Source organism: Pleurodeles waltl, chromosome 7, assembly GCF_031143425.1.
Source record: "Pleurodeles waltl isolate 20211129_DDA chromosome 7, aPleWal1.hap1.20221129, whole genome shotgun sequence".
Taxonomy (NCBI): domain Eukaryota; kingdom Metazoa; phylum Chordata; class Amphibia; order Caudata; family Salamandridae; genus Pleurodeles; species Pleurodeles waltl.
The window spans coordinates 1,106,459,718-1,106,484,960 of NC_090446.1; the positions used below are offsets into that span (position 1 = coordinate 1,106,459,718).

General features: G+C 45.2%; 1 protein-coding gene across 2 annotated transcripts in view; it reads right to left on the reverse strand.

Annotated features, from left to right (window-relative positions):
* CACNA1G (calcium voltage-gated channel subunit alpha1 G) overlaps positions 1-25,243 on the reverse strand; it is a 1,194,479-nt gene that overhangs the window by 244,058 nt on the left and 925,178 nt on the right. For both annotated transcript variants that reach the window (XM_069200048.1, XM_069200049.1), the window contains exons 21-24: positions 24,939-25,123; positions 4,209-4,335; positions 1,478-1,603; positions 961-1,050 (exon numbers count right to left, since the gene is read on the reverse strand). In XM_069200048.1, the coding sequence (XP_069056149.1) occupies positions 961-1,050; positions 1,478-1,603; positions 4,209-4,335; positions 24,939-25,123 (528 nt within the window). The remainder of the gene's footprint in view (positions 1-960; positions 1,051-1,477; positions 1,604-4,208; positions 4,336-24,938; positions 25,124-25,243) is intronic.

A 25,243-nucleotide genomic window follows, 5' to 3' on the forward strand; every position in this document is an offset into this window, starting at 1 on the left:
AGACATTACGGAACAGTGACTTATTAAAACATTAGACTGATCCTCCCTCTGTCGATGATTTTAAAAGAGAGTTATTTGGGAAGAGGATCTGGTACTAGAACACGCCTTACTTTTGGACTATCTTGTTAGTTCTGTCCATGATTAAAATGGCAGATTTAATATTTTTAGAGCAATGGGCCACTGCACCCAAAATTGCTATGCTTTGTTGTAGAAGAGGGAGAAATCAGTGCAGACCCATATTTATTAAAAGTGTCTCATTATCCCAGTGCTGATTCCCAAACAAGCTGCCACACACAACCTTTGCACGACGGTGCAGAGGGAAATGTGTGCTGTCTAGCATATGGTTTGTCCTTGAAGAAGAGCATCCCAGTACAAACTAATATACCTAGACAAATTCTTAAACATTCCACACATCATACGCATGCTGTACATTTCAGCACACATAAAACGCATGGAATTAAAGCATGTTTCCAAATAAGTGCATGATTCAAGGATGCTTTATTATTTCACCCAAAGACTAGTGTGGCTATCTATCTTAGTAGATCAGTCCTTGTGTTAAATGCTGTGAGTGCTTGTGCTGCTACACCAAAGTTAAAACCAAGTAACACCTCCTTGCTGCAAAGTGGCAGCAAAAAGTACACACCTTACAGTGGAAAGAAAATACCTTTGCGCTGGAAAGGAAATACACTACCAAGAGTTTGAACCTTTGTGTGACTCTGCACCTCTGCAAACCCTTTCTAGATCTGGCCCATAGTGTGATTTCTCAGTAGGTGTCATTTTGTTTGACGACAAAAAGCCTGGTTAAGGAGGTGAAGTAGGTTGTTAATATCCAGGAAGTACTACCATGGAATTGGAGGATGATTGAAACATAATCCTAGAGGTCTAACCATTTGTGTGAGGTAACTGTGTTGTGCATTAATTAGCAGTTTACGTTTAGCAGTTTAAACAAAAAGAACATACCTGCTGATCCACTCCTGTAGCATCTAACCCATCATACATAATGTCCACCCAGCCATCTTTGGAGGCCAAAACAAAGAGAGACATCAGGGCCTAGACAGAAAAATGGCGTCTGGTTAGAGGTTAATACATGCTACCTTCTCACTGCGTGCGTTCAGACAGCGAACCCCTCGCTTCCAGCAAACATTACATTTTACTCCCTGAAATCCCCACTTTGCATTCTTTACTATTGCAAGAGTCTCCCTTGACAAGAAATCCAACTCAGTCTCTTCTCTCATCTCAAAGATCTGGTGTTAACCAAGAAGATCTAAGGATATACCTCACATTCTCAATAGTATAACAAAAAACTAAAAATGTGCTCATCGAAACACAGAATGTATCTTATGAAAACAACATCATTTAGTGCAGCATGTGCACAATGTGCATTCTTGCTTTCTCCTGTCTATGACATATAAATAGTAAGACTGAATAGCCACTGGAGTTGAATGGAAGTTGATTGATATGTACATGTCAAACTCACCTGCCCTAGATTGTCAAAATTATATTTGTGTCTCGCCCACTTGTACTTGGCATCCAGACAATCCGATTTATTTGTGACATTTCTTGTATCTTCTCCAAGACAGTAAAAAAACTTTCCTTTGAAAAGCTTAAAAGACAATAAACGCTGGTAAGCAATACTGGTCTCAGTATTTCATCTAATTTATACTTTGCAAAGTTATTTAAAAGCATAGCAGGTAAATACAAAAAAAAGAAATGAAAAGGCAACAACAATTCTGGCCCATAAACAGAAGCTAAAATATTTTGTTACTCACAGGGCACGTTTTAACATTTAAAAAAATAGTTTACGCATTCTTCAATTCTGTGACATAACTAATATAAAATCTAAAAAAGCTAGCATACAAATGACCAATACACAATCCACACCATCACTAAAACAGCCAATACAGTGAAAAAGTATTCATGTGATATTACACAGCATTATGTACAAACGCGTTAAATTTTTTATCACCTAATCTGATGATCTATAAAGGGTAATTGATGTTAAAATATATGTTGTTACAAATTCTACCACTATGGTACGGTCTGTTGGTAAGCATATGTGGGAGAGGACAGCCGTCTATCTTTGTGCGAGTGATAGAGAAGTGCAGTTAAAGGTGCTGTGACTGGCTGTGTACCCATGCGAGGGTAATTAGACGGTATTTGTTAGGTGGCAATAGAGAATCGAGAGCAATATATTGAATAAGTGGACATGGCAGCCTTGGCTAAGGAACAGAAGAAGAGAGGAAAACAGAAAAAAACATTGAGAAAAATCAAAACAAGCCAATGGTTGCCCATGGGGGTTACCAGTCCTAATTTTTGTAGACCGGTACATATTTTCCCTGATTGGACATTTCCCGAAAGCTAGAGAAAGAGAGAAAAATATCGAAAGGGGAAAGAAGCAAGAAGAGAAAGACGGAAAACCCCTCACAAAGAAAGAACGCAGGAATCTGCAAGAGTGAGAACAAGCATTGGCAAAGCAAATAGTTTTCCCCTTTGCAAAATCTACTCGCTTTGTCAATTTATTTTTTGCATGTCTCACAGCAGAGTGAACTGCTGTGCAGCATGGCTTAAAGTGAAAAAAGCGATATGAAGCAACCCGCGTAGACATCATTTTTATCCTTTAAGCTATGTTGCACAGCAGTCCATGCTGCTGTGCAACATATAAAAAACAGTGCGTGGTTTTTTTTTGGGGGGGGGGCAAAACATCTGAGAGTGGGAGGAGGGAGGTGGTTGAAGGAAAAATAACGGAGGGCAAGGGTGGTGGGAAACATGAGCAGGTTGAAAAAGAGTTACTTTTGGACATCCACCCAATAAGAGTGGATGTCCAAAAATAACAAAAAATAACCTGCAGGAGCCTATGACCAGTGGAAGGAAACTGGCCACAGGAAGATGTACTTGGTCCATGCTCCACGGCATGGACATGCAAAGAACTACCAGGAGGAAGATCAGGTGAGGAAGAGGTGCTGACTAATGGTAAGTAAAAAAATGTGATGTGGGATCGAACCAATGGTAAGTACTGTATATGTAAGTAATGTGTGGGCTCTAAGCCCCTTTAGGATCTTTATTTAAAACAATAGCTTTTGTGGACAGTGCATGCATGGTATAGGTGAAACCTTGAAAGGGGTGTCTGGTAGTGGATTAAAGAGGTATGAAGTGGATTGAAGTCTTCAAAACCTTCGTGTTCAGTGTACTGACATATAATAGTGCTGCAGAGCTTTGGGCACCAGCTCTCATTTTTTAACAAACTAGGCTCTGGGAACATGTATCAAATCTGCTCTTGAGAAACAGATCTTTGTTCTTAATAATTGTGCAGGGTGAATATTAACCATCCATGAGAAGACAGGCCGCAATTATGGTTCCCATGAAGGAGATCCTGGTGACGTTAAATGCTAATAAATATGTTGATAATTAATATGATAGCTTAATCTCTAACTCTTCTTCAATGCCACCATTCTAAAGGCATGAACCAGCATATCTGTCTATCATCCCTTTTGGCACTTACCCCTCAGTTGTGTCACCATTTGGCTGCTTTGGAGTTGGACACAGAATAGACTGCAGATGTCACTCCGTGTGGCTTGCACAAATGCTCTGTGGTTTTTAGCCACAACTGAATGTCACACTTAGCTCTTTGTGTTGTGTCAGTTTCTCCCAGGGTGTTGTCTGACATCCTGCTGAATGTAGCTTGTCTGGTTATATTATGCTTCAAGGTCAGTGCCATTCATTGGTCACGGCTAGTAGAGCTGACCTAACTGCTGCTGTATTCTGTACTAGTAATGCACTCGAGATGTCACTCCGTGAGTTGCGTGGTAGGGGGGGCTTTTGTTTTACCAGGTGGGGCTGTTTTTGTGAGCTTCTCTTCGGGCATTCTTATGGTGGAGGACACTGCCTGAGCCTAACGTTCAGTTTCCAATTGTGAGCTACGCCTTACCCTCGCTCTAAGGGTTTTTTCTTAAAGGCCTATCCATGTGCCGGTTACTTTGGAATCATTGACAGTGTCTCCTTCTATGCTGCTTTCTGTGTCCTACTCTGTTAGTATGTTCATGGTTACTGACTAGTTAGATTAATATCAGGTAAGTTCCAATGAAAAAACACACACAAACAGGCGGTACATTTTAACACTCCAATAAATATTATTATATATAAATCTAATAGACACATGTAACTATATGTGCGTGCATATCTATGTATATATTTACGTCACCATCACATACCTGGACTCCAAGAATTCCAAATATAATGAAGAAGGCACAGCATATTACCACGATATTACCAATGGGTTTGAGGGAGGACATAAGGGTTTCCACAACCAGCTTTAACCCTTGTGCTCTGCTAATAACCCTATTATAAAAAATAAGATCAACAGATGTAAAAAGGCACAAATTAAAAACAATGAGACTGGCAGAGCAAGTTGACAAATTATTTATTGTGTATTGAGTGGCCGTGTAGGAAGCACCTTTCATAAGAACGCTGTTAACTGTCTAGGAATTTAAAATTCTAGATACAAACATAATTCACAATGGTTATCAGTTGACTCCGTGTTCACACCTTATAGTTAGTTCCTCTTTACTTGTAAGTGGGAGGTGCTGAGCATCAATGGTGAGGACGAGTCCCATTAAAACATAGAGGTAGTTTGGAAATATGCAGACGTGAATTAGAAACACAGCATTCAAGATGACTGCAGAAGATGGAGCCCTCTAAAGCAAGAGGAATCATGTACTTCCCTTGATGCAACAGAACTCGACTTTCAGGCAGTTCTGACCTCCTCTTCACCGCATGCTCAAACAGAAAGAGGCCACCCTGCTTAGGAGTAAGCACCAGTAAGCAGTGGTCCCCCGAGGATCCTATTCCTCCCCTTTGGCCTTCTGGCAGTGGGGGCAGGTGATTATGCGGATGCCTCAGGTTCCTACCTGCTTCTTTCTCACGAGGAGCCACCAGGTTCCTTGAGGTAGGCCTGGTGGGGGGAAGAAGGGCCTCAACAAACGGTAACTTGAACACGGACTGGTGCCATAAAAAGGATTGAGATATTTAGTTTGGCGCCATCTTGGCATCAGACTTTCCTTCCTGCGGTTACTGTTTTGCAAGACCCTTCTTCCCGAGTTCTCTCCGGGCGAGTATGCAACCAACAAGCCCGGACTCCATTAATACATGTGAACCAGAGCACAATGATAATGCCTACATTGGAATACTTTTGTTATTGTTTTGTGTGGTAAAGTTGTCAAGATTAAGATTTGTAGAGATAACAGGAAAAGTTGTTTGGTTTTGTTATGTTTTGAATAAATAGGACTCGTGCCATATACAACTGAACTGCAATTCTCACATCCTGTAATTGTCTTGGTTGAATTGAATAGTGAGAGGATTTGATCTGGGTGCCTCCCTGGCTGTGTAATGGCTAGCTATGCACTAGCCTGTCCAGTCGTGAAGAGGATGGTGTGAGGAGGAATGGCAACTTATTGCTAATTCACTGACTGTCAAATTCAGACAGTTGACTGTCCTGGTGGAAGTATTGTAGGCGTCAGACTGTCGGTCCCACCTTCAAGGAGGTCAAATGCTAAGAGCCTAGTATTCATACATAGGTTTTTACAGAAGGATCTTGAGAATCTTAATTGTGGTATTCCAGCAATTACGGTTTGTGTTTCATTGTGATTTCATTGAGGTTCGAAACTGTTGGTAGGGAATACAAAAGATTGCTTAAGGTCGCAGGAGTTCACCATATCGCTTAAAACTATTTATGGAACATACTACTTACACATTGCAATACAGCAATAATGTCTGAAACAGGATATAAGTGCAATCACTTTAAAACTTGCCATCAAGATTTACTTATAATGCAGACAGTGACCCTACCTATCGAAAACATACTTTTCCAGTGCAAAATAATAGAACCTATCTGTGTTACCACATTGCAGAACATGATCTGAAAATCTACTTGAGGGGCAGCAAAATCAACTCTAGCACACTGTGCGGTGCCATTAGCGCTGATTTTTCCGTGCGGAACGTGCTCCTGTTGCTAAATCACAGTGCTAGCACGCAACATGCCTTTTCCGCCCATTGACAGAACTCCTCGGAATCTTGTAGAGTTTTTATGACAGTCTGTGGAATTCCATGGAGTAAAATTCCATGAGTTACGCCCACCCCTAACTAAAACCAAGATCTGGAAAATGTTTTACATAGCTCCCGTTTTGCAAACTTGGTACAGGGAGAGGGAGTTTGTACATAATGTACTAGTTGTATTGCTATGGTGACACGTCGTGATCAGTAGTTTGATATTGTGACTCATGTGATTTATTTCCATTAATACTGAATGCGCAGTCTTGTGGCTAGGTGGCAGTAGTGGCCATCACAATAATATGCCAGAGCCCCCGTTTCTTTTGAGTTGAGGAAGGCTATAAGGGATGTTCTATTTGTATGTTTGATAATTGATCTGGTGACACATTATGATCGTAAGTTCACTATAGTAAATCACACGATTTGCTCCTATTAGGACTAAATACACATTCTTGTGTATACAGGGCTAAGTGACAGTAAGAGCTGCTGCAATAATATGCCAGAACCCCCCTGTCTATTGTCTCTGGTCCTACGTTTATGTCCTATGTTGCACGCGCAGGCTGGGCACGCTGCTCTCTGACAGTGTTCCCTCTTTTATTTAAGTAATGGGTATATAACATGAGGCCAACATGGCGCTTAACGAACATGCCATCTTCACACGTGGATGCTGGATGGAATACTCTCCTACGGTAATTTTGGTGAGTCCGTTTGCAGTTTTTCCTCTATGTGTGAGTTATAATATGAGTTTACTTGGTGTTTTTTTTTTAGGTATTACTTGTCACACATATACGTGACTTGTTATGGGACTTTTTAAATATGTATTTGTTGCTATGGATGTGTGATGTGAATAAAGCTATATTACGATGTGTGCAATTTGCGATGTGAAGTATGTTGAAATATGGTATGTGAAGATGTTAACTGTGTGTGTGGTATACTACGCGCCTAATTGGTGGGGCTTCTGTGGTGCTACTGTCACGCATACATGCGATTTATGAAATTTGCTAACTATTACATTTTTATCAATGATGTCCTGCTTACCTGGTTGGATGCTTGTAGGAAGCTGTTTATCTATGAAGTGTACCAAATGTAAGGGTGCACTATGCAGATAATACATGCGACCCTTATTGGTTTACAGGGGTAAAAGTAATAATCCTAATAGCTCTCTTTTGTGGTAGTGTAGGTGTCCAGCCAGACGGTAGTTGTTAGAAATGGGGTCTCTAGTAGGCAGAGGTATACACCCTTGTCCACGTAGGGACCACAATCCTAGTCAGGGTAAGTCACACACAATCCAAATGATCCTGTGCCAACCATCTGGTGGGTTGGCACTGAGCAGTCAGGCTTAGCTTAGAAGGCAATGTGTAAAGTATTTGTGCAATAAATCATGCAATAACACAGTGGAAACACCACAAAAAAACACCACACAGGTTTAGAAAAATATAAGATATTTATCTGACTAAATTAAGGTCAAAACCATCAAGGTTTGATAAGTACTAGTTGAAATATCAATTTTGTAATGATAAGAAGATTCTTAAGTCTTTAAAAAGCAGCAAGTGTCTCTAGCAAGAAGAAAGTACCTGGTATGCGTCAAAATGACACGCATGGAGGCAGCAGAGGAGGGTATGCAAAGAAAATGAAAGGTGTGCGTCGTATTTCTGGGTGCACACAGACGATGCGTTGTTTATTTTCCACGCGGCAAGGACTTTGCATCGAATTACGGTGCGCAGGCTTGAATCCTCTTTGCGATGCGGGGTCTTTTGACCCCCAGGGACGATGCGTGGAAATTCTGGGCATGCAGGACGAAGCCACAGATGCTGCGTCGATCTTGTGGGGGCGATGCGTCAGAGTTTCTGTCGCACTGCAGGTGCTACGTTGATTCCTCCCGCAGGAAGTCAGGCTGCGTCGTTCCGGTGGGCTGTGCGGTGAAAGTCGGGTCACAACGCTGTTGCTGCGTCGCTCTTCACTTGGGAACCCGGGCTGCATCATTCCTGTTCGGCGATGCAGTGATTCTTTTACCACTAGGCAGGCTGTGTGTCGATTCCGGCAGGCTGTGCATCGATTTTCGCAGCACAAGGAGTTCCTTTGCAGAGATGACGTCTTTTTGGCCCTGATACTTCAGGAAACAGGAGGCAAGCTTAATCCAATCCCTTGGAGAGCACTTCTCAGCAGAGGCCAGCAAGGCACAGGGCAACAGCAAGGCAGCAGTCCTCCACAACAAAGCAGTCCAGGTGAGTCCTTTGGGCAGCCAGGCAGCTACTCTTGGCAGGTTGCAGGGTCTGGTTCAGAGTATCTGTCCCAGGAAGTGTTTAAGTAGGTAGGGTTAACCAGTTTATATACCCAAAAGTGCCTTTGAAGTGGAGGAGACTTCAAAGAGTGGTTTTGAAGTGCACAAGGTCCACTTTCAGTACAACCCTGTCTGTCAGGGTCCCAGTAGGGGGTTTGGCAGTTCATTGTGTGAGGGCAGGCCACTGTCCTTTGAAATGTAAGTGTTAGGCCCTCCACCCTTCCAGCCCACGAAGACCCATTCAGTATGTAGATGTGTGCAGGTATGGCTGAGCATCCTGTGTTTGTGGTTGTCTGGGTAAAATGCAGAAGGGAGCTTTCAACCAGCCCACCCAAGAAGTGGATTGGAGACAGGCTTTAAGGCACAGAAGGAATTTAAGTGCAGAGAAATCCTCGCTTTCTAAAAGTGGCACTTCTAAAATAGTAATATAAAATCCAGCCTCACCAGTCAGCAGGATTTTGTATTACCGTTCTGACATACTAAATTAGACCTGTCTACCCCTTTCTGATCAGAACCTGCCACTCAAACAGTATATGAGGGTAGCCCTAATGTTAGCCTATGAAAGGAGCAAGCCTCACAGCAGTGAAAAACAAATTTAGGAGTTTTCCACTACCAGGACATATAAAAAACACAGGTATATGTCCTGCTTTTACCTACATAGCACCCTGCCCTGGGGGTTATCCAGGGGCTACCTTTGGGGTGACTTATATGTAGAAAAAGGAGAGTTTCAGGCTTGGCAAGTACTTTTAAATGCCAAGTCAAAGTGGCAATGAAACTGCACACACAGGCCTTGCAATGGCAGGCCTGCAACATGGTTAAGTGGCTACTTATGTGGGTGGCACAATCAGTGCTGCAGGCCCACTGGTAGCATTTAATTTACAGGCCCTGGGCACATGCAGTGCACTTTACTAGGGACTTACAAGTAAATTAAATATGCCAATTGGGTATGACCCAATGTTGCCATGTTTTAAGGGAGAGAGCATATGCACTTTAGCACTGGTTAGCAGAGTCCTAAAACCAGCCAAAACAGTGTCAAAAAGTGGAGGGAGGCTGGCAGAAAGTTGGGGGTGATCACCGTAAGGCTGACAGATCTAACATGTGACCCCCTCAGCTGAAAGTGGGGAGAGCTAGCCAACCCCAGGGATCTCTCATCGTTAAGGCAGAAGTATCTGGAGAGACCATCAGCATTGGCGTGGTCAGTCCCCGGGCAATGCTCCACTGTAAAGTTCATTCCCTGTAGGGAAATGGACCACCTCAAGGGTTTAGGATTTCCACCCCTTATCTGCATGAGCCATCGAAGGGCCTGTGGTCTGTCTGAACCCAGAAGTGAGTCCAAACAGGTATGGTTTCAGCTTCTTCAATACATAGACCACAGCAAATGTTTCCCTTTCAATAGCACTCCACCTCTGTTCCCGTGGTAATAGTCTTCTGCAGATAAATACTAACGGTTGGTATAGGCTTTCCTCATTCAGCTGTACTAGGACCACCCCTATGCCATGCTGTGAAGCATCTGTCTGCACAATTAATTATTTGGAGTAGTCAGGTGCCTTGGGCATGGGTGCGGTGCACATGGTTTCCTTCAGCGAGTCAAAGGCTTTCTAAGAAGCCTCTGTCCAATTTACCAACCTAGGTTGCTTTTTGGATGTAAGTTCTGTTAAGGGGGGCCACTATGGTGCCAAAACCCTTAACAAATTTGTGGTAATATCCGGTGTGACCTAAGAAGGATCTCACCCGTGTCTGGGTTCTAGGTGGTTGCCAGGCCTTGATTATTTCATTCTTGGCCTGGAGGGCCCTGCACCTTGCTACCACCTACTAGGTGTTCCACGTACACCACAGAACCCTGCTCAGTGTGGCACTTACTGGCCTTAATGGTCAGGCCTGCCTGTTGCAGGGCCTGAAGTATTTCCTTGAGGTGTAGCAGGTGTTCCTCCCAGCTGGAACTATAGACGGCGATGTCATCTAGGTAGGCTGTGCAAAAGGCATCCTTGCCAACTAGGACCATGTTAACCAACCGTTGGAAGGTAATGGGGGCATTTTTCAGTCCAAAGGGCACTACTCTGAACTGGTAATGACCCTCAGGAGTAGAAAAAGCGGATCTCTCTTTTGTCGATCTGCCAGTACCCTGATGTGAGGTCAAAGGTACTGAGAAACTTGGCTGTGCCTAGCCTGTCTATGAGCTCATCAGCTCGGGGGATGGGGTGAGCATCTGTCTTTGTGACAGAGTTGGGACCCCGGTAGTCCAAGCAGAACCTAAGCTCTGGTTTGGCACTGGGAGCGGCAGCCTTGGGAACCAACACCACTGGGCTGGACCAGGGACTACGGGACTTCTCAATCACCCCAACAGTAAGCATCTTGGCAACTTCCTCCTTGATGCTGGACCTCACCTTATCTGGCAGTCTGTAAATGTTATTCTTTACATGGGGACTGTCTCCGGTGTCAATATCATGGACACACAAGTGTGTTAGTCCAGGGGTGAGGGAAAACAGGGAAGAGAACTGCTCCAATAACTCATAGAAGTCTCCCTTCTCATCTAGGGTCAGGGAGTCAGATAGATTGACAACCTCCACTGACCCATCGCCTTCCTTGGCAGAGATGAGGTTCCATACCCTCAGCTGTTACCAGAAGCATGTTGACTTCAGACCTCTCAAAATGAGGCTTCCATACCCTCATCTGTTACCAGAAGCATGTTAACTTCAGACCGCTCAAAATGAGGCTTCAGTTTGTTCTAATGAAGCACCATTAGGGTGTTTCTAGGGGACTTGAGATCCACTAAGTAAGCGGCCTTGATCTCGAATGGGCCAGTCCAGCGGTCCTGGAGAGCTCTAGGCTCTACTGGTTCCATTACCCATACTTTGTCTCCAGGTGAGAATTTTACCAGGGTGGCCTTCTGGTCATTCCATTGTTTCATCACCTCTTGACTGGCCTCGAGGTTCCTCTTGGCCTGTTTCCAGAAGTGCTGCATCTGGTTGCGGAGGGCCAGCATGTAACTGACCACATCTTGGGGGTTGTTTCTGTGAGCTTTCTCCCACCCCTCTTTCACTATGCTTAGGGGTCCCCTGATAGGGTATCCATAGAGAAGTTCAAAGGGGCTGAACCCCACCCCTCTCTTGGGCACCTCTCTATAAGCAAAGAGAAGGCATGGCAAGAGGACGTCCCACTTACACCTCATGGCCTCAGGTAGGCCTGTGACCATGCCTTTTAGGGTGTTGTTGAACCGTTCCACAAGTCCATTGTTTTGTGGATGGTAAGGGGTGGTGAACTGGTAGGTCACCTCACATGCATCCCACATGGACTTCATGTACGCAGACATGAAGTTTGTGCCTCTGTCAGACACAACCTCTTTTGGGAATCCCACACGGGTAAATATCCCCATCAGAGCTCTGGTCACCACCGGTGCAGTCACTGTCCTTAGATGGATCGCCTCTGGAAAGCGGGTGGCATGGTCCACCAAAACCAGGATAAGCCTGTTGCTTAGGACAGTTTTGGGGTCCAAGACACCAATGATGTTGATGCCCACCCTTTCAAAGGGGGTGCCAACGATGGGGAGTGGGATCAGGGGGGCCTTGAGCCTTTTCCCTGTCTTCCCACTAGCCTCACAGGTTGAACAGGACCTACAAAAGGCATCTGAGGCCACCCGCATTTGGGGCCAATAGAAGTGGGTGACAAGCCTGGCAAAGGTCTTGTCTTACCCTAAATGTCCCGCCAGGGGGCTGTCGTAAGCCAAACCCAGTAGGAAGGCCCGGTAGCACTGGGGGACCACCAGCACACGTGCTGCCCCAGCTTCTGGTACCTTAGGCTCACTGTAAAGCAGACCATTTTCCCAATAGATATGGTGATCGCCAGAGGATTCACCTGCTGCCTGGGCCGCCTCCTGTCACCTCAAAGCCTCAAGAGTGGGGCACTCTTTCTGCGCTTTGTAGAATTCCTCCCTGGTTGGCCCACCCTCAACTTGCCAGTCAGCAAGCCCATGCAGGTTACCCAGGGCGGCAATGTCCTCCCCAGTTGGCTCAGGGGCCTCCTCCTCTGGGAACCTGTTAACCCCAGCGGGAACTTCAGGGGTTGGCTTCCTGCGCCTCTTGCCCCTCTTCTTTGCAGCTGTTTGGGCCATTGTCCCAGGCTCCAGGCGCCCTCGACTCCCTTCCTGGGCAGCCATGGACAGTGTGGTCATGTAGACCCATTCAGTCAAGCCTAACATCTCCAGGAAACTGAGCGCTACCTCTTTCCAGGCAGTATGCTCAAGTTCATTGCCTAACAGAGAATCTACAGGTATGACAGTACTCACAGCTACTTTTAGAGTATCAGAGACCCCCCCACTCAAAGGGAATGAGAGCCACCGGTAGGTGACACTCACGATTGTCAGCGACTATAACTTTGTGGAATGGATTGGGGATGACCTGCTCTGCTGACACCAGCTGACCGCTGACAGTAGTCATGCTGGCTCCTGTGTCACACAGAGACACAACCCTTTGACCTTTGGTGGTGACCCACTGCCTATACTTGGAAGTATTTGCAGGCATGTGGGCTTTAGGGACCATTTCCTCATCTGCCAGGGACATGGGAGTTACCTCTATCTGTTCCCCAAAGCTATCTGGGACTACCTCCTCCCCGAGCGCTACGTTAGCCAACCCCAGTGTTTGCCCTCCAAGGGGGGGGGGCAGTGCCTTCAGTGGACACTTGGAGTCGCCCATGAAGTGACCATACTTGGTGCACTTTAAGCATTTGGGTACAAACTTCCCTTTCTTTTTGTCAAAGAAGCCTGGCTTCTCTTTAGAATCAGGTTGGGACTGGTTACCACCACTTCCCTGGGAATTATTTTGGGGGCCTTTTGAGAACTCCTTATTTTTAAGTTTTTCTCCCCCATCTTTCTTCTGATTGGAGCCCTGACCACCTTTGTGGGTGACGCCCCCCCAAATACCTTTTTGGACACTCTGGTGCTAACCCAGAGGTCTGCCCCCTCAGCAAGCTTCCTAGGATCAGTCAGCTTACTAACACTGAGCACATGGTCTCTCAGGATCAAATTATACAACCCCACCTAGTCATCTAGTTTACTTCCCTGCACCTATCTATTCAGTGCCTCACTGGAAAAATCAACAAAGTTTACCCAAGTTTGTGTGGAGAGTTTTGTGCTGTCCCTGAACCTCTGATGGTACTACTCAGGGGTCAGCCCAAACATGGCAGTCAAAATGGCCTTCATGGGCAAATATGTGTTCTGATCCTCTGGGTCTAATGTGAGGAGTGCGTCCCTCCCAATAGATGGAACATGTTTCCACAGACCCGCCCCCCCTCACCATGGGTCTTCAGAAACCCCATGTGCACTTAGTGCAATTTCCTATGCAGCAAACCATTTATCAATGTCATCTCCCACCACATAACCAGGCACTACTTCTTTGGGCATACAAACATTCCTTTCTCCAGCAGGTCCTGCACACTGCACAGTTGGTGACGAGGGGGCCACCTAAAAAGAGATTGCAAGGGGGGCTTGAGGCTCGGATGGTGGGGGTCCTGGGAGCAAGGGAGCATCGTCTAATGTCGTGGGCCCGGGCCATGGAAGTTAAGTGCAGTGGGGCTTTGTTGTGAGTGCTCCTGTGTCAAGGTGCCCCTGTTCTTTGCTGGACTTTTAAGAAGAGGGACAAAACAGGGCAGCTGGACTACTCTTGGTGATGTCCTTGGCGATGCTGATGTCCCTCAATGGCAGATGTGATATTGGAATCCTGTTTGGACTTCAAACAAGCTTTAGTAGCTGCAAGGGGTCGGGTACCTCAGGTATAGGTGCAGGATGGCTCTGGTTGGTCCTGATGTCTTTCTACTTGGTGAGAAGACGGACTTGGCATTTTGGTGCACGGTGAGCTCTTCCTGGGCGGCTGCTGCATCAGTGGACCCAGTGGTCAGCAGAAGAGTGAACCAGGCATTGCGATTGGTGCCTTCAGGAAGCAGGGAAGTGGCTCCTCCACTTCAAGGGAGACCCTGACAGCTTAGCAAAGTGCTGGAGGCCCTCTGAGGCTCTTTGAGTATGCACATCTGCAGGGCGAGTAGAGTTGTCATGATTGTCAGGACAGGAGCAGGTATGCAGGCAGGGTTTTGCGCCAAAGTCCACTAGCAGTCCACAGTTGTCACTTCTATGGCTCTCCTTGGTCATTCTTTTATCGTATGAATCTGTTCTTCTAGTGTCAGGGGGCCACCTAAATACTACTCAAATCAGGGGCATTTTGGGAAGTGAAGAGTAGTAGCCAATTGGCTACTTACTCTTGGGGTGTCTAATACCCCTTTTATGATCACTTTCTGTTGGAAGTGGGCATAACCCTGTCCCAGAATTCCTAATTTCAGCAAAATCAAGATGGTGTAACCCTTCCTTGAGTGTCCACTTCAGGTAGCCCACCATAGGGGTGTGGCTAGCCCAAAGGTGAAACACACCTACTTTGTAGCTAGTTTTTCCACCTGTCCTGGTGCCAAGTGGGCCTCAGGGCAGGGGGTGGCAACTCACAGGTCTGAGGAAGCCAGTGATGCAAACCAAAGGTGGCAGGGTCTTTGAAGTCCTTGGCCTTGGTATATAGATTCACTAGCCATCCTGCTGGAGTTGGTGATAACACCTTCCTCCAAAGCAGGTATTGTTTCTGGTCTCTCAGAGCGCAGGCTCTCACCTGCAGGAGGTCAGGAACATCTCTGTGGTGGCACACTAAGGGACTAATAGGTTACAGGGGGCACATCTAAGGTGTCCACTGGGTGCAAATCATAATTAGTCCAAGGGTGGTATCAGCATGGATTTATTAAGACAAGGCGTTTGATACCAAACACCATAAGTTTCAATGAAGCCATTATGTAGCTGGGGAACTCATAATGACGAGTGTCCAGTACATACCTGAGGATGGCTTCCTTGTTCACTTGCAATATCTAGTAATCGAACTAGACATCACAGGGGCATATATGCTCATGCAGGAGGGGTGGCTTACATATATTTAGATGCATTGAGTAGGGCATGGAACACAAGGGGTGTGCCATGTAGTGTTTTCACCTGACTTGCACCAGGATACGCAGTCTACAATGGCAGCTGTGTGCAACTTGTTTGGGGGTCCCTGAGGGTGGTACAATGTATGCTGCAGCCCTTAGGGATTGTCTCCAGTACCCAGGCTCTAGGTACCAGGGGTACCATCTACTAAGGACTGACAGGGGTACAGAGTTTTGTGCTAATTGTACACATTTTACCTTTTTTTAGGGAAAGAGCACTGGCACTTTGGGACCTGTTTGGCAGGATCCAGTGCACCTCAGTCGAGAAATCTCAGTACCAGTGAGCAAAAAGTGGGGGTGACCATGTCCAAAAAGGGCACTTTCCTACAGTGCTGATATGCACCTTGGTGCACTTCAATTCTATGTTTGCGAATACATTCATGTTCAATGTTTATAATGCTAATTTTGTTCTGTTAATTTACACTACTTGGTCATTGTATTAGCTTTTGCTTTCAGTATCTTAGTGAACTATATGGGTATCCTTTTAGGGCAAATATTGTATGAGATGGCTCACATAGATGTAAGGTTAACCTATAGCGGATATAATGAGAGAATTGCTTAGACATTTTTCGAGAGGTTAAGGTATTACTTAAGTTCATATATTGTTCATTTACAGAACCTGAAGATTATCATTATTACTTATACTTTGTTGGGCATGTACGGTTCCCCCTAGGAATAGGTAAGGGACTATATATGACTCGTTTTTGTGGTTATTTTGAACATGAAAGTTGAGCTTTACCTTGTCTATTCTCCTCATATTTTAGTACAAGCAGCATTTGGGCTGTTACTACTCGGAATAGATATATGCCCATTTATTATACATGGGGTTTTCTTTATATTGCATCTGGTTTATCCCTTAGCATAGGTGGATTAGACAATGGTTAGGGTCTATCTATTTCTACAAATCACTTTATTGGCATTTTTGAACAGTTTGACCTGACATAATTTCACCTGCAAAGTTAAGCAAGTAAAACATTATAAGAAACAGTTACTTGCACGTATTAGACCTATACATCATGTTGTTGTCACAGAAATGTCCAATCTCTCTTGGGCCTAATTAGTAAGCACTGTCAATGTATGGTATCAGCACCAGTTTATTTAGTATTTCTACGAAAACCTCTGAGAGTACATATTTAATCATCAACTAATTGAACAAACTTAAAACAAACAAATGAAAAACAAAAAAGGGAAACAGAGATGTCATAGTAAGGCAGGTAGGAATTGTTAAGTCCGTCTATTCTTATGTAGATATCAGCTAAAAGGCCAAAGGTCAGAGGGGGGCATGTTGCGTTACTTATTCCTATCAGTCAAGCCACCACAGTAAATTTGTTATTTCCATTCTCCAAAAATAGATATGTTTAAGAGCCCAGGGTCCAGGTTGCCCAACGTTATGTCTCTCTCGTAGTCAGTCCACCATTACTCATGTTCCCTTTTCCACCTCTGTCTGGTCCTGGTTTATCGCTCATCTTATATATGTGTTGCTCAGCAACATTTTCTTTATATCTTGTGTTTCTAGTCAGAGCTATCCCCCTTGTTATATTCAGTCCCTTCAGCTGGGTTCAGTCACTTCTCAGTTATCTCGTCCCAAAGATGTGGTATAGGGAGTCTCCTAATCCCCCTAGCATCCTCTTTCCAAAGTGCCTGCCCTTCCGCTCCTGCCCACTTTGTGAGATCTTTTTCCCATGCAATAAAACATGGACCCTCTGCCATCGTAATACGTCTCTTTGCCAAAGCTAGCGCTAGATCTAGAAATCTGGACCTAACCCTGCCTTTCATAGCCCTGAGGAACGTCCCCAACAGACATACCTCCAAGGTACAGGAATGCACGCGACAAAGTGTGGGATGTAGTTTGTTTATTATTGCCCTCCAGTAGATCTGCAACAAAGGGCACTTCCACATCTTGTGACAGGATTCAGCGTCAGTCAGTCCACATCTCGAACACCACCCGGCCTCCCCACCATATATCACTTGTAACCTATGAGGCATCACGTAGGTCATGTATAGGAAGTTAAATTGAATATACTGAAATATAGTGTTAAGGGAGACACTCTTGGGGTAGGACATCATCCTGGTCTATTCTGCATCCGGTATCTCTTTTCCTAATATCTCTTCCCATCTTTATCTCATTCTTGTTAGTGGTACACCCCATGTCATTCAACGCTCTATATAACCAGGTAATCACCCTCCTAGTTGACTCCAATGAAAGAATAAGTTGGAGCACTTTGTGTGTAGGGGGTTCTTGGAGATCGCATTGCCATAAGTCTGTAAAAGCATGGGTTACAGCTTTGTGGGACAGAAACTGGGAGTCTGGTAGACCTCGAGTGTCAATGAGATCTCCCAGTGGAATAAGCACACCTTCATGAAAACAGTCGCCAACAGTCCCCAGACCTGCAGTCGACCAACTCTGGAGCCCCGCTGCCATAAAATAAGTAATTGGCATGCCATGTGGGAGACCCACTATATGAAGCCCTGGTACATACGCCACTGGCCTACGAGCCCTCACCTGAATCCTTTTCCAGGAGTATAGTACCACCTTCACCAGTATCGTTGGGTGGGGGGTCGGCACTTCTGCTCTCAACAACTGCAGTACCAGCCTGTCTTGTTAAGGGGACAAAACCAGTCACTCCAACCCTCCCCGCTGAGTCCCTCCCATCCATCTGGCAATCCATTGTAGTTGGGCGGCTAAGTAATACACTCATAGTCCGGCACTCCCAGACCTCCTTCCATTGGGGGACGTTTCTGGGTTGCAAGGGATACTCTTTGTCTATTTCTGTCCCATATAAGGTCTCTAACTAATGCATCCACCCGAAGGAACCATCCCACCGGAATAGCAATCAGTATATTTGCCAACAGATAAAGTAAGCAGAGCAATACCACCATCTTTGTACCGCTATATGAGCCATTAAAGACATTTTTAGGGATCTCCAAAAGACGACATGCTTTTTATGGAACAATATGCTCTACCCAGATTACCCTCATATACATCTTCCATGGTGTGATAAATGTGAATACCAAGGTATCGAAAGGAGGAGGTCTCCCACCTCATTCCCAAAGGAAGGGGCTGTGGGGGGTGAGTATCCTTCATGCAGGGGAAAAAACAGATTTTCGTGCAGTTCAATCGCAAACCCGATACCCTCCTAAACTCTTCCAGTCTTTCAACAGCGTCTATTATCCCCCCTTTCATTGTTTTCTAGGTATAGTAGCAGATCATCCGCATATAGTGAAATATTATGACAGTGGCCATCTACCAGTAGACCAGATTTTATCCCCTCTGTTTGAAACCTGGCTGCCAATGGTTCTATGGCAAGCACAAATAATAAAGGGGACGGGGGCAGCCCTGCCTAGTCCCTCTAAAGATGGTATACTCAAGAGACACTGTAACCCCCGTTCGTACTCTAGCAGTGGGTTCTGTATACAAAAACGTCTCCCACTTTATCCAGTCTTCTCCCAGGCCAATGTGGCGCATTACCCTGGCCAGGAAATCCCAGCGGATAGAATCAAAAACTTTTTCGAGGTCTACCGACATAAGTGTGGCCCCTGATTGGGATTGTGTATCTAGGTGACATAAGATATGGAAAAGTCTGCGTAGGCTAAAGGAGGTGCTCCTAGCTGGGATAAATCCATTTTGATCCTCATGGACTAGAATTGGCACATAAGGAAGGATTCTATTTGCTAGGACCTTACTAAGGATTTTAAAGTCTGTATTCAACATAGAAAGAGGGCAGTATGCTGAAGTTTGTGTCCACGGATTGGTCGCCTTTGGCAATGGAATCACCAGTGCACTCCTAGTCAAGGCCGGCAATTTGCCCCCCTCCCAAGACTGAGTATATAGGGTTATCAGCTTTGGGATTTGTGTATTCATATACATCAAACAAAATTCAGCCAGAAGACCGTCAGGTCCCAGCATTTTACCCTTGGCCATTTCCTTGATAATTGTACGTAGCTCCAGTTCAGTAATACCTCTCCTTAGCATCTCAGACAACCCTTGTGGAAGTGTAGGTAAAGGGAGTCTGTCCAGAAGTGCCTTTTATTCAACATCCTATATTAACTTCCTATACAACATCTTCTAATATGTTCGAAATTTGTTGTTAATTAACTCTGGGAATGGAAATGTTCTCCCGTCTCTTTACTTAAATGTATGATGGGGTTGCCTCTTAATTCTGGGCGGATCAACCAAGCGAGTAGGCGACCAGATTTATCCCCCTCTTCACTAGGCTGCTCTACATATGCTTTATGGTCAATGTTTTTGTAACCTATCTAACGCTGCATTATGTTGTTTGTGTTCTTCCCGTAGTTGCTTCTCCGTTTGGGGGTCAGACCTCTGAGTGATCTCTAATTCATGTATATTCACTTCAAGGGTCCGCAGTTCCTCCTGTAGCGCCCTACGTCCTCCCACAGTTTGTCCCATACAATGTCCTCTTACCACAACCTTAAAGGCCTCACATTTCACCAATGCAGAAGAGGCAGACCCTTGATTAACTGTGAAATAATCTGCTATGGCCCTTCCCAATGAGTCCCTGTAACTATTGTCTTCAAGTGTTGCAGGTTGTAGCCTCCATAATGGAACTGCCAGTCTGGGCGGGCGAGGTGTAAACCCTACAACAAGAGGGCTGTGGTCTGAAAGGGTACGTCACAGGTACTTCATAGTCCGCACTGCATGATATAGTCCCGTCAAGCAGAACAGTCTATCTATCCTTATGTGTAAATAGTGTTTGTATGAGTAGTAGTAGTAGTCACGTTTGTTTCTGTGTTGGAGCCTCCACAAATCCAAGAGGGCCCATCGCCGTACCCATTCCTCAAACCCTACTGCCGTTCTGCAGGCCTGAGCCCCCTGCAATGGTGGAGTAGAGCGGCCTAGTTGGATATCGTCAACACAGTTAAAACCCCGCCAATCAGCAGATCTCCCCTCAGTATTGAGCCCATCTGTGCCGACATATTATGCAAAAAATCAAGTTAGTCCTGGTTCGGGGCATAGACGCTATGCAGGGTGATCTCTCTTCCTGACAGCCTGCCTGTGACTAGCACATATCTCCCCGCTTTATCAATGAGCTCATGCAGGGGTTCAAAATGGACTCCCGGTTTGACCCAAAGCACCACCCCTCTTGCGTAGGCAGAATAAGAGGTAGCATAAAGGTGACCTCACCATTTCCGCTGTAGCCAAGCTATTTCTACACCCTCCAAATGTATCTCTTGCAACATTGCTGTATGAACACCTCGGTGCTTTAAGTACTGGTAAACTTTATAATGTTTGGCTGCCGATCACAGACCCTGGACATTCCAAGTCATGCATGTAATATGTTGTGCCATGGTAGCCATGTAAATACAGGCGGATGAAGTTGTCTTGCAAACCCATCTGTTCCCCCAATCCTCCAGCCTTCCTTCACTCCCAATAATATATATCCTGCCTCGTGAAAACATCAACCAAAACCCCTTAATGAACTCCCAACCCCAGGGCTCAACAGCAACGGCCTTCCGCCCAAACAAGTCAACTTCTGCCACCATGTCTTCTGAGTTGTTTCCATATGCTCCTCCCGAGAACATGGTGGTGGGGGGAAAGCTACTAGCAGTCTAAAGACAGCAATGTCCCTCCTGCCCAGCAAGTACAATAGTAGTCAGCTTCCGATGTGCCCAAATCCATAACAAAACTACCATGTTTCCACCACTGTGTGTTGTGTTATTAGGCCCTTCAGTCTCTATCATCCTTCATCTGGCGTTATCAATCCATTTAAGGAAGCTTACGCTCATTAGTTTTGAGCCAGTAAGTGTTGAACAAATCAGAACAATCTTGGTAATAGGTAGTGTAACTATGCAGTGAGTTATATGAGTTTGTCCACAGATTGAGGGGTTACCACTGGCAGTCTCTCATTCTCAGGGTCAGACCTATCAGCCTCTGAGTCAGTTACTGATTCACACACATCAGTCCCTGAGTAGGATCCCATGCGTTGCTGCATTGCGATGTCTGCTGCCGTCTTGATTGCTGCTTCTTTCTCAGTGTGATTTTGCGATCAGTGGGTTTCAATCGCCGTTCCTGTCTTCGAACTTGCCGGTGTTTACCAGTGGGTCCCCGGATTACATCTCGCTGCTTATGCTTCTTCCCCGTCCAAGGGGGTCCCAGCCTTGTGCGCCTCCAACCAGTCCCACGCCTCACTGGGGTCCTCACAAAAATGCATTTCGCTGTCTATTATGATTTTCAGTTTAGCCTGGAACAGCAATGAGTACTGTATCCCCATCTCTCTCAGTGCTCTCTTCACTTCTGCATAAGATGCTGTTTTTTCCTGTACAGCCGCAGTGCACTCGGGAACATATTCACTTTTCCATTTTCAATGGGGTAGGGGCCATCTCTGTGGGCACAATTCAGTATAACATCTCTATTGCGATAATGCAGCAATTTGGCCATCACTGTGCGTGGCGGTCTACCTGGGGCCGGTGAACGGGCCGGCACTCTATGCGCTCGTTCCAAAATGAAGAAAGATGTGAGTCTGTTAGGGGGTCACTGCAGTTTTGAGCCAAGTCTCCAGGTACATCGCCATGTTTCTGCCTTCCAATCCTTCTTGGAGTCCCACCAATCGGATGTTATTGCGTATATTGCAACCTTTTGCATCTTCTGCACGATATTCCAGTCTACGCACTCTTTCGGTCAGCTCTGTGACTTGGTGCGTAAGTGCTTTGTGAGCTGGGCGAATGACTGCCAACATGCGTTCTGTCTCCTGCTCCCTGTCCACCAGCTTCCGATGTTCAGCCCGCAGTAACCCCAGGTCTACTGAAACTGCCCCAATACCTTGTTGCAGAGCGGTTTTGGTGTCCGCAATCACTGCTAAGATTTTATCAAATTAGGAACGCATGGTATCAGCCTCCTGTTCCACCGACTGTTCAGACAGCATCTTAGGCATGTTCACATTGTCCTCAGCCGCCTAAGAGGATTTCACTTGTGGTTTCCCCATTGTGCACCAATTCAACGCAGCCTCTCCCTATTCAAGTCAGTTAATCACTCACTTGTCTTCCTCCAGTCTGGGCTTTCTAATAGGTAGTTTGTTGTTGCACTAATCAGTGCTGTAAGAAAAGAAAAACAAAACAACCAAAAACCAAGGCCTGAGTTCCTGGCAGTGCCGCAGTCAATGGAGGAGCTGATAACCCCATTCAACAAACTTCACCTGGGCAAATCCAAAGTATTTAGAGGGGGGGTAGTCAAAGGGCAGTATTCACTTCTCCAGTCTGCCTAATGGTGCAGCATATCCTGGGCCCAAATGCCAACACAGTGCCATGATATTGTCATTGGTCTTTCCATCCCCCAGGCATGCACCATCTGTTTGTCTCTGCCATCTGCTCCTCACCTCAGAGGGTCGCCGTTCGCCTTTGTCCAAAAGCCCATCCTGGAGGTAACTCATCTACTTCTCAGTGGCCCATCGGAATTGGGAGGCACACGAATGGGTCTCGCTCCTCACTGCTTCCTCGCAGGTTCTTCCGGCAGCAGTGAATGCCGGCCGATATAATCCGGCCACCTCCAATTCCGCCCGTTAGCCTCTCTCTCCCCCGGGGTCCTCAGACATCCCCCAGGTCCGAACCATCCATTCTGCACTCCTAGCACATGAGATGCGCAAGCTGGCCACCAAGGGTCTTTCCGTGACTGGGCCGCTCTTCCACTTCTCGCTTCTCCCAGTCGACGATGTTCATCGTCTCGGATTCCCACGGGATCTCAAACTCCTCTGCAGTGGGTTATGCTGGCAGAGGGCACTCTGGGCGACTCTTTATTCAGGAGAAATGTTTGGGCCCATACGGAGTGCAAGTATCACGTGTCCACCATTGCTGGCCGCTAGGCCACGCCCCCCTAGGGTCTATCTATTTCTGGTGATGTTTTTCTGCACCAATGGTGTAATTAGACAGTTTTTAACTGTCTCCTGGGTTTGGGTCTCACCTGATTATCGTTTGGGAATGGATTTGTATGTAATGCTACAACACATTGTGTATTGAGCACTTATTTTTATACCAGTATTTTTGGTGATGGTGATGTATCTGTTTTATATGTATTTAGACTTTGTTTAAGTATAATTCGGCTTGATTGTCGCCATGATGAAATCAAAGGCATATGTGCCATAGCAATGAAACAAGTGTTGACTCAAAGTGAATATGAAACTACATTGATTTGATGATGTCTTAATGTATATATGAAATGACATGGATTCTGACCACAAAACAATTTTAAGAACTGGTTTGAAGGCTATAATAAAAACCCATGGAATACTTTGGACTCTACTACTGAACTTTATACTTTTTTGGATGCTCGGGGGTCCTATGTTTGTTCTTGGGGATGTTGGATTTCCAGTTGAAGTGTTTGGTGTCTCGTTTTCCTCTCTTAAGCACCAATTAATACTGGTATATGTCTATAGTACTTCAGGTACACACAGGGGTTGCACCTACTAGTGCCTAGCCACCTGCTTAAGTCATATTGTAAAAATGTGACCCGTTTGAGAAAATTAAACTTCCTCTTCCCCAGGAAATTCTTAAGACCTTTTAGTTTAGGAATATTTTACCAATTGAGTTAGTTCTTTTGGTTTTGAGAAGTGGGGGGCCAGATGTATAAAGGGTTTTATCATGGTCAATCAGAGGATTTCTGAGTGCTAAAACCTTTTCTCTAATGTAGTTAACCGATTAAGTGACACAGAAAAGTTTTTCCAAATCGGTAAATAAAGTTAGAAATTAATACTGAATCACAATTTGGAAGGGGTCTGTTGAGGGCATTCCCTCCAAATTGCAATTTGGTACATAATACATCATTGGTTTGCAAGTGTAATTCAGGTAGAAAACCAGTGGGGAAAAAAGAAGAGTTACCAACTCTCAGGTTCGGATGGTAACTCATTTGGGAAAGGGAAGGGGTCCCCTTTTGACTCTATCCACTTTGTGAACTGTGGAAAAAGTTTCAAGGGAGGGGCGGGTTCAGGGGACCACTGTCAACTCTCTAAAAGTATATTTTTTTAAGTATCCCAATTTCCTTCAAGGAAATCGTGCTGCTTAAAAAAATAATTTAAATGAAATCTCAGACATGGTGGTCTACTGACCCTTTCAGGCCACTATCCCTTTGATTGTATCCAATCAGAGTGAGTTACAATTTGCAACCTACCTAATGAATATTAATTAGGGAGGTAGGATAATGAACCACTTTGACTGAACATTTTACCAACCAACCTATTAATGCATATTTTGGTTCACAAAATTCAATACTGGTCACAAATTGTGACCAGAATAATGATACATCTGGCCTTTAATCTTGCAGCTATATTTTGATAACCTTAGAACCATGTATTTTACCTATGAAAATTCTGAATTTTAATTTTTGTAAAAAAAAAATCTGTCACAAATGCTGTAAGTCGGCAGTGATTTTGTTTTTGCTCAGGCAGCATCCAAACATGTCAGCTATGATACCTACATGCTGGCCTGCTCCTTTCTCTTAGTAGATTTATACTCACGTTATGAAAGACGGCTTTGAGATCATCTCCATCTCCCAAAGAGGATAATAAAGAACGCCGATTGGGAAACGTGAAGAAAGAAATTATCAAGGCAAATGTGGTCATTCTGTCAATCGAAAAAGGATAATTTGTAAAGAAAATATTTTACGTACCTTAAAGGCCGGAGAGTTCGAAGCAGACGCAAAACCCTTAGCATGCCCAGGATTTTAGTGCCACTGTCAGAAACCATGGACACCAAAATATCAATAACAGAAATCAGGACCAGCATCCCATCCAACAGGTTCCAGCTGCTCTTCAGATAGGACTTTTCACCAAGACACAATCCTAGAGCCACCACCTGCCAAACCACAAAATCAAAATCAATTGAAGTTATCACTGATCCCATCATCCCTTTCAAACAAAGCTATCAATAACATCTGGTTACTCACCACATGCCTAAATATAATCTGCTAAAGAG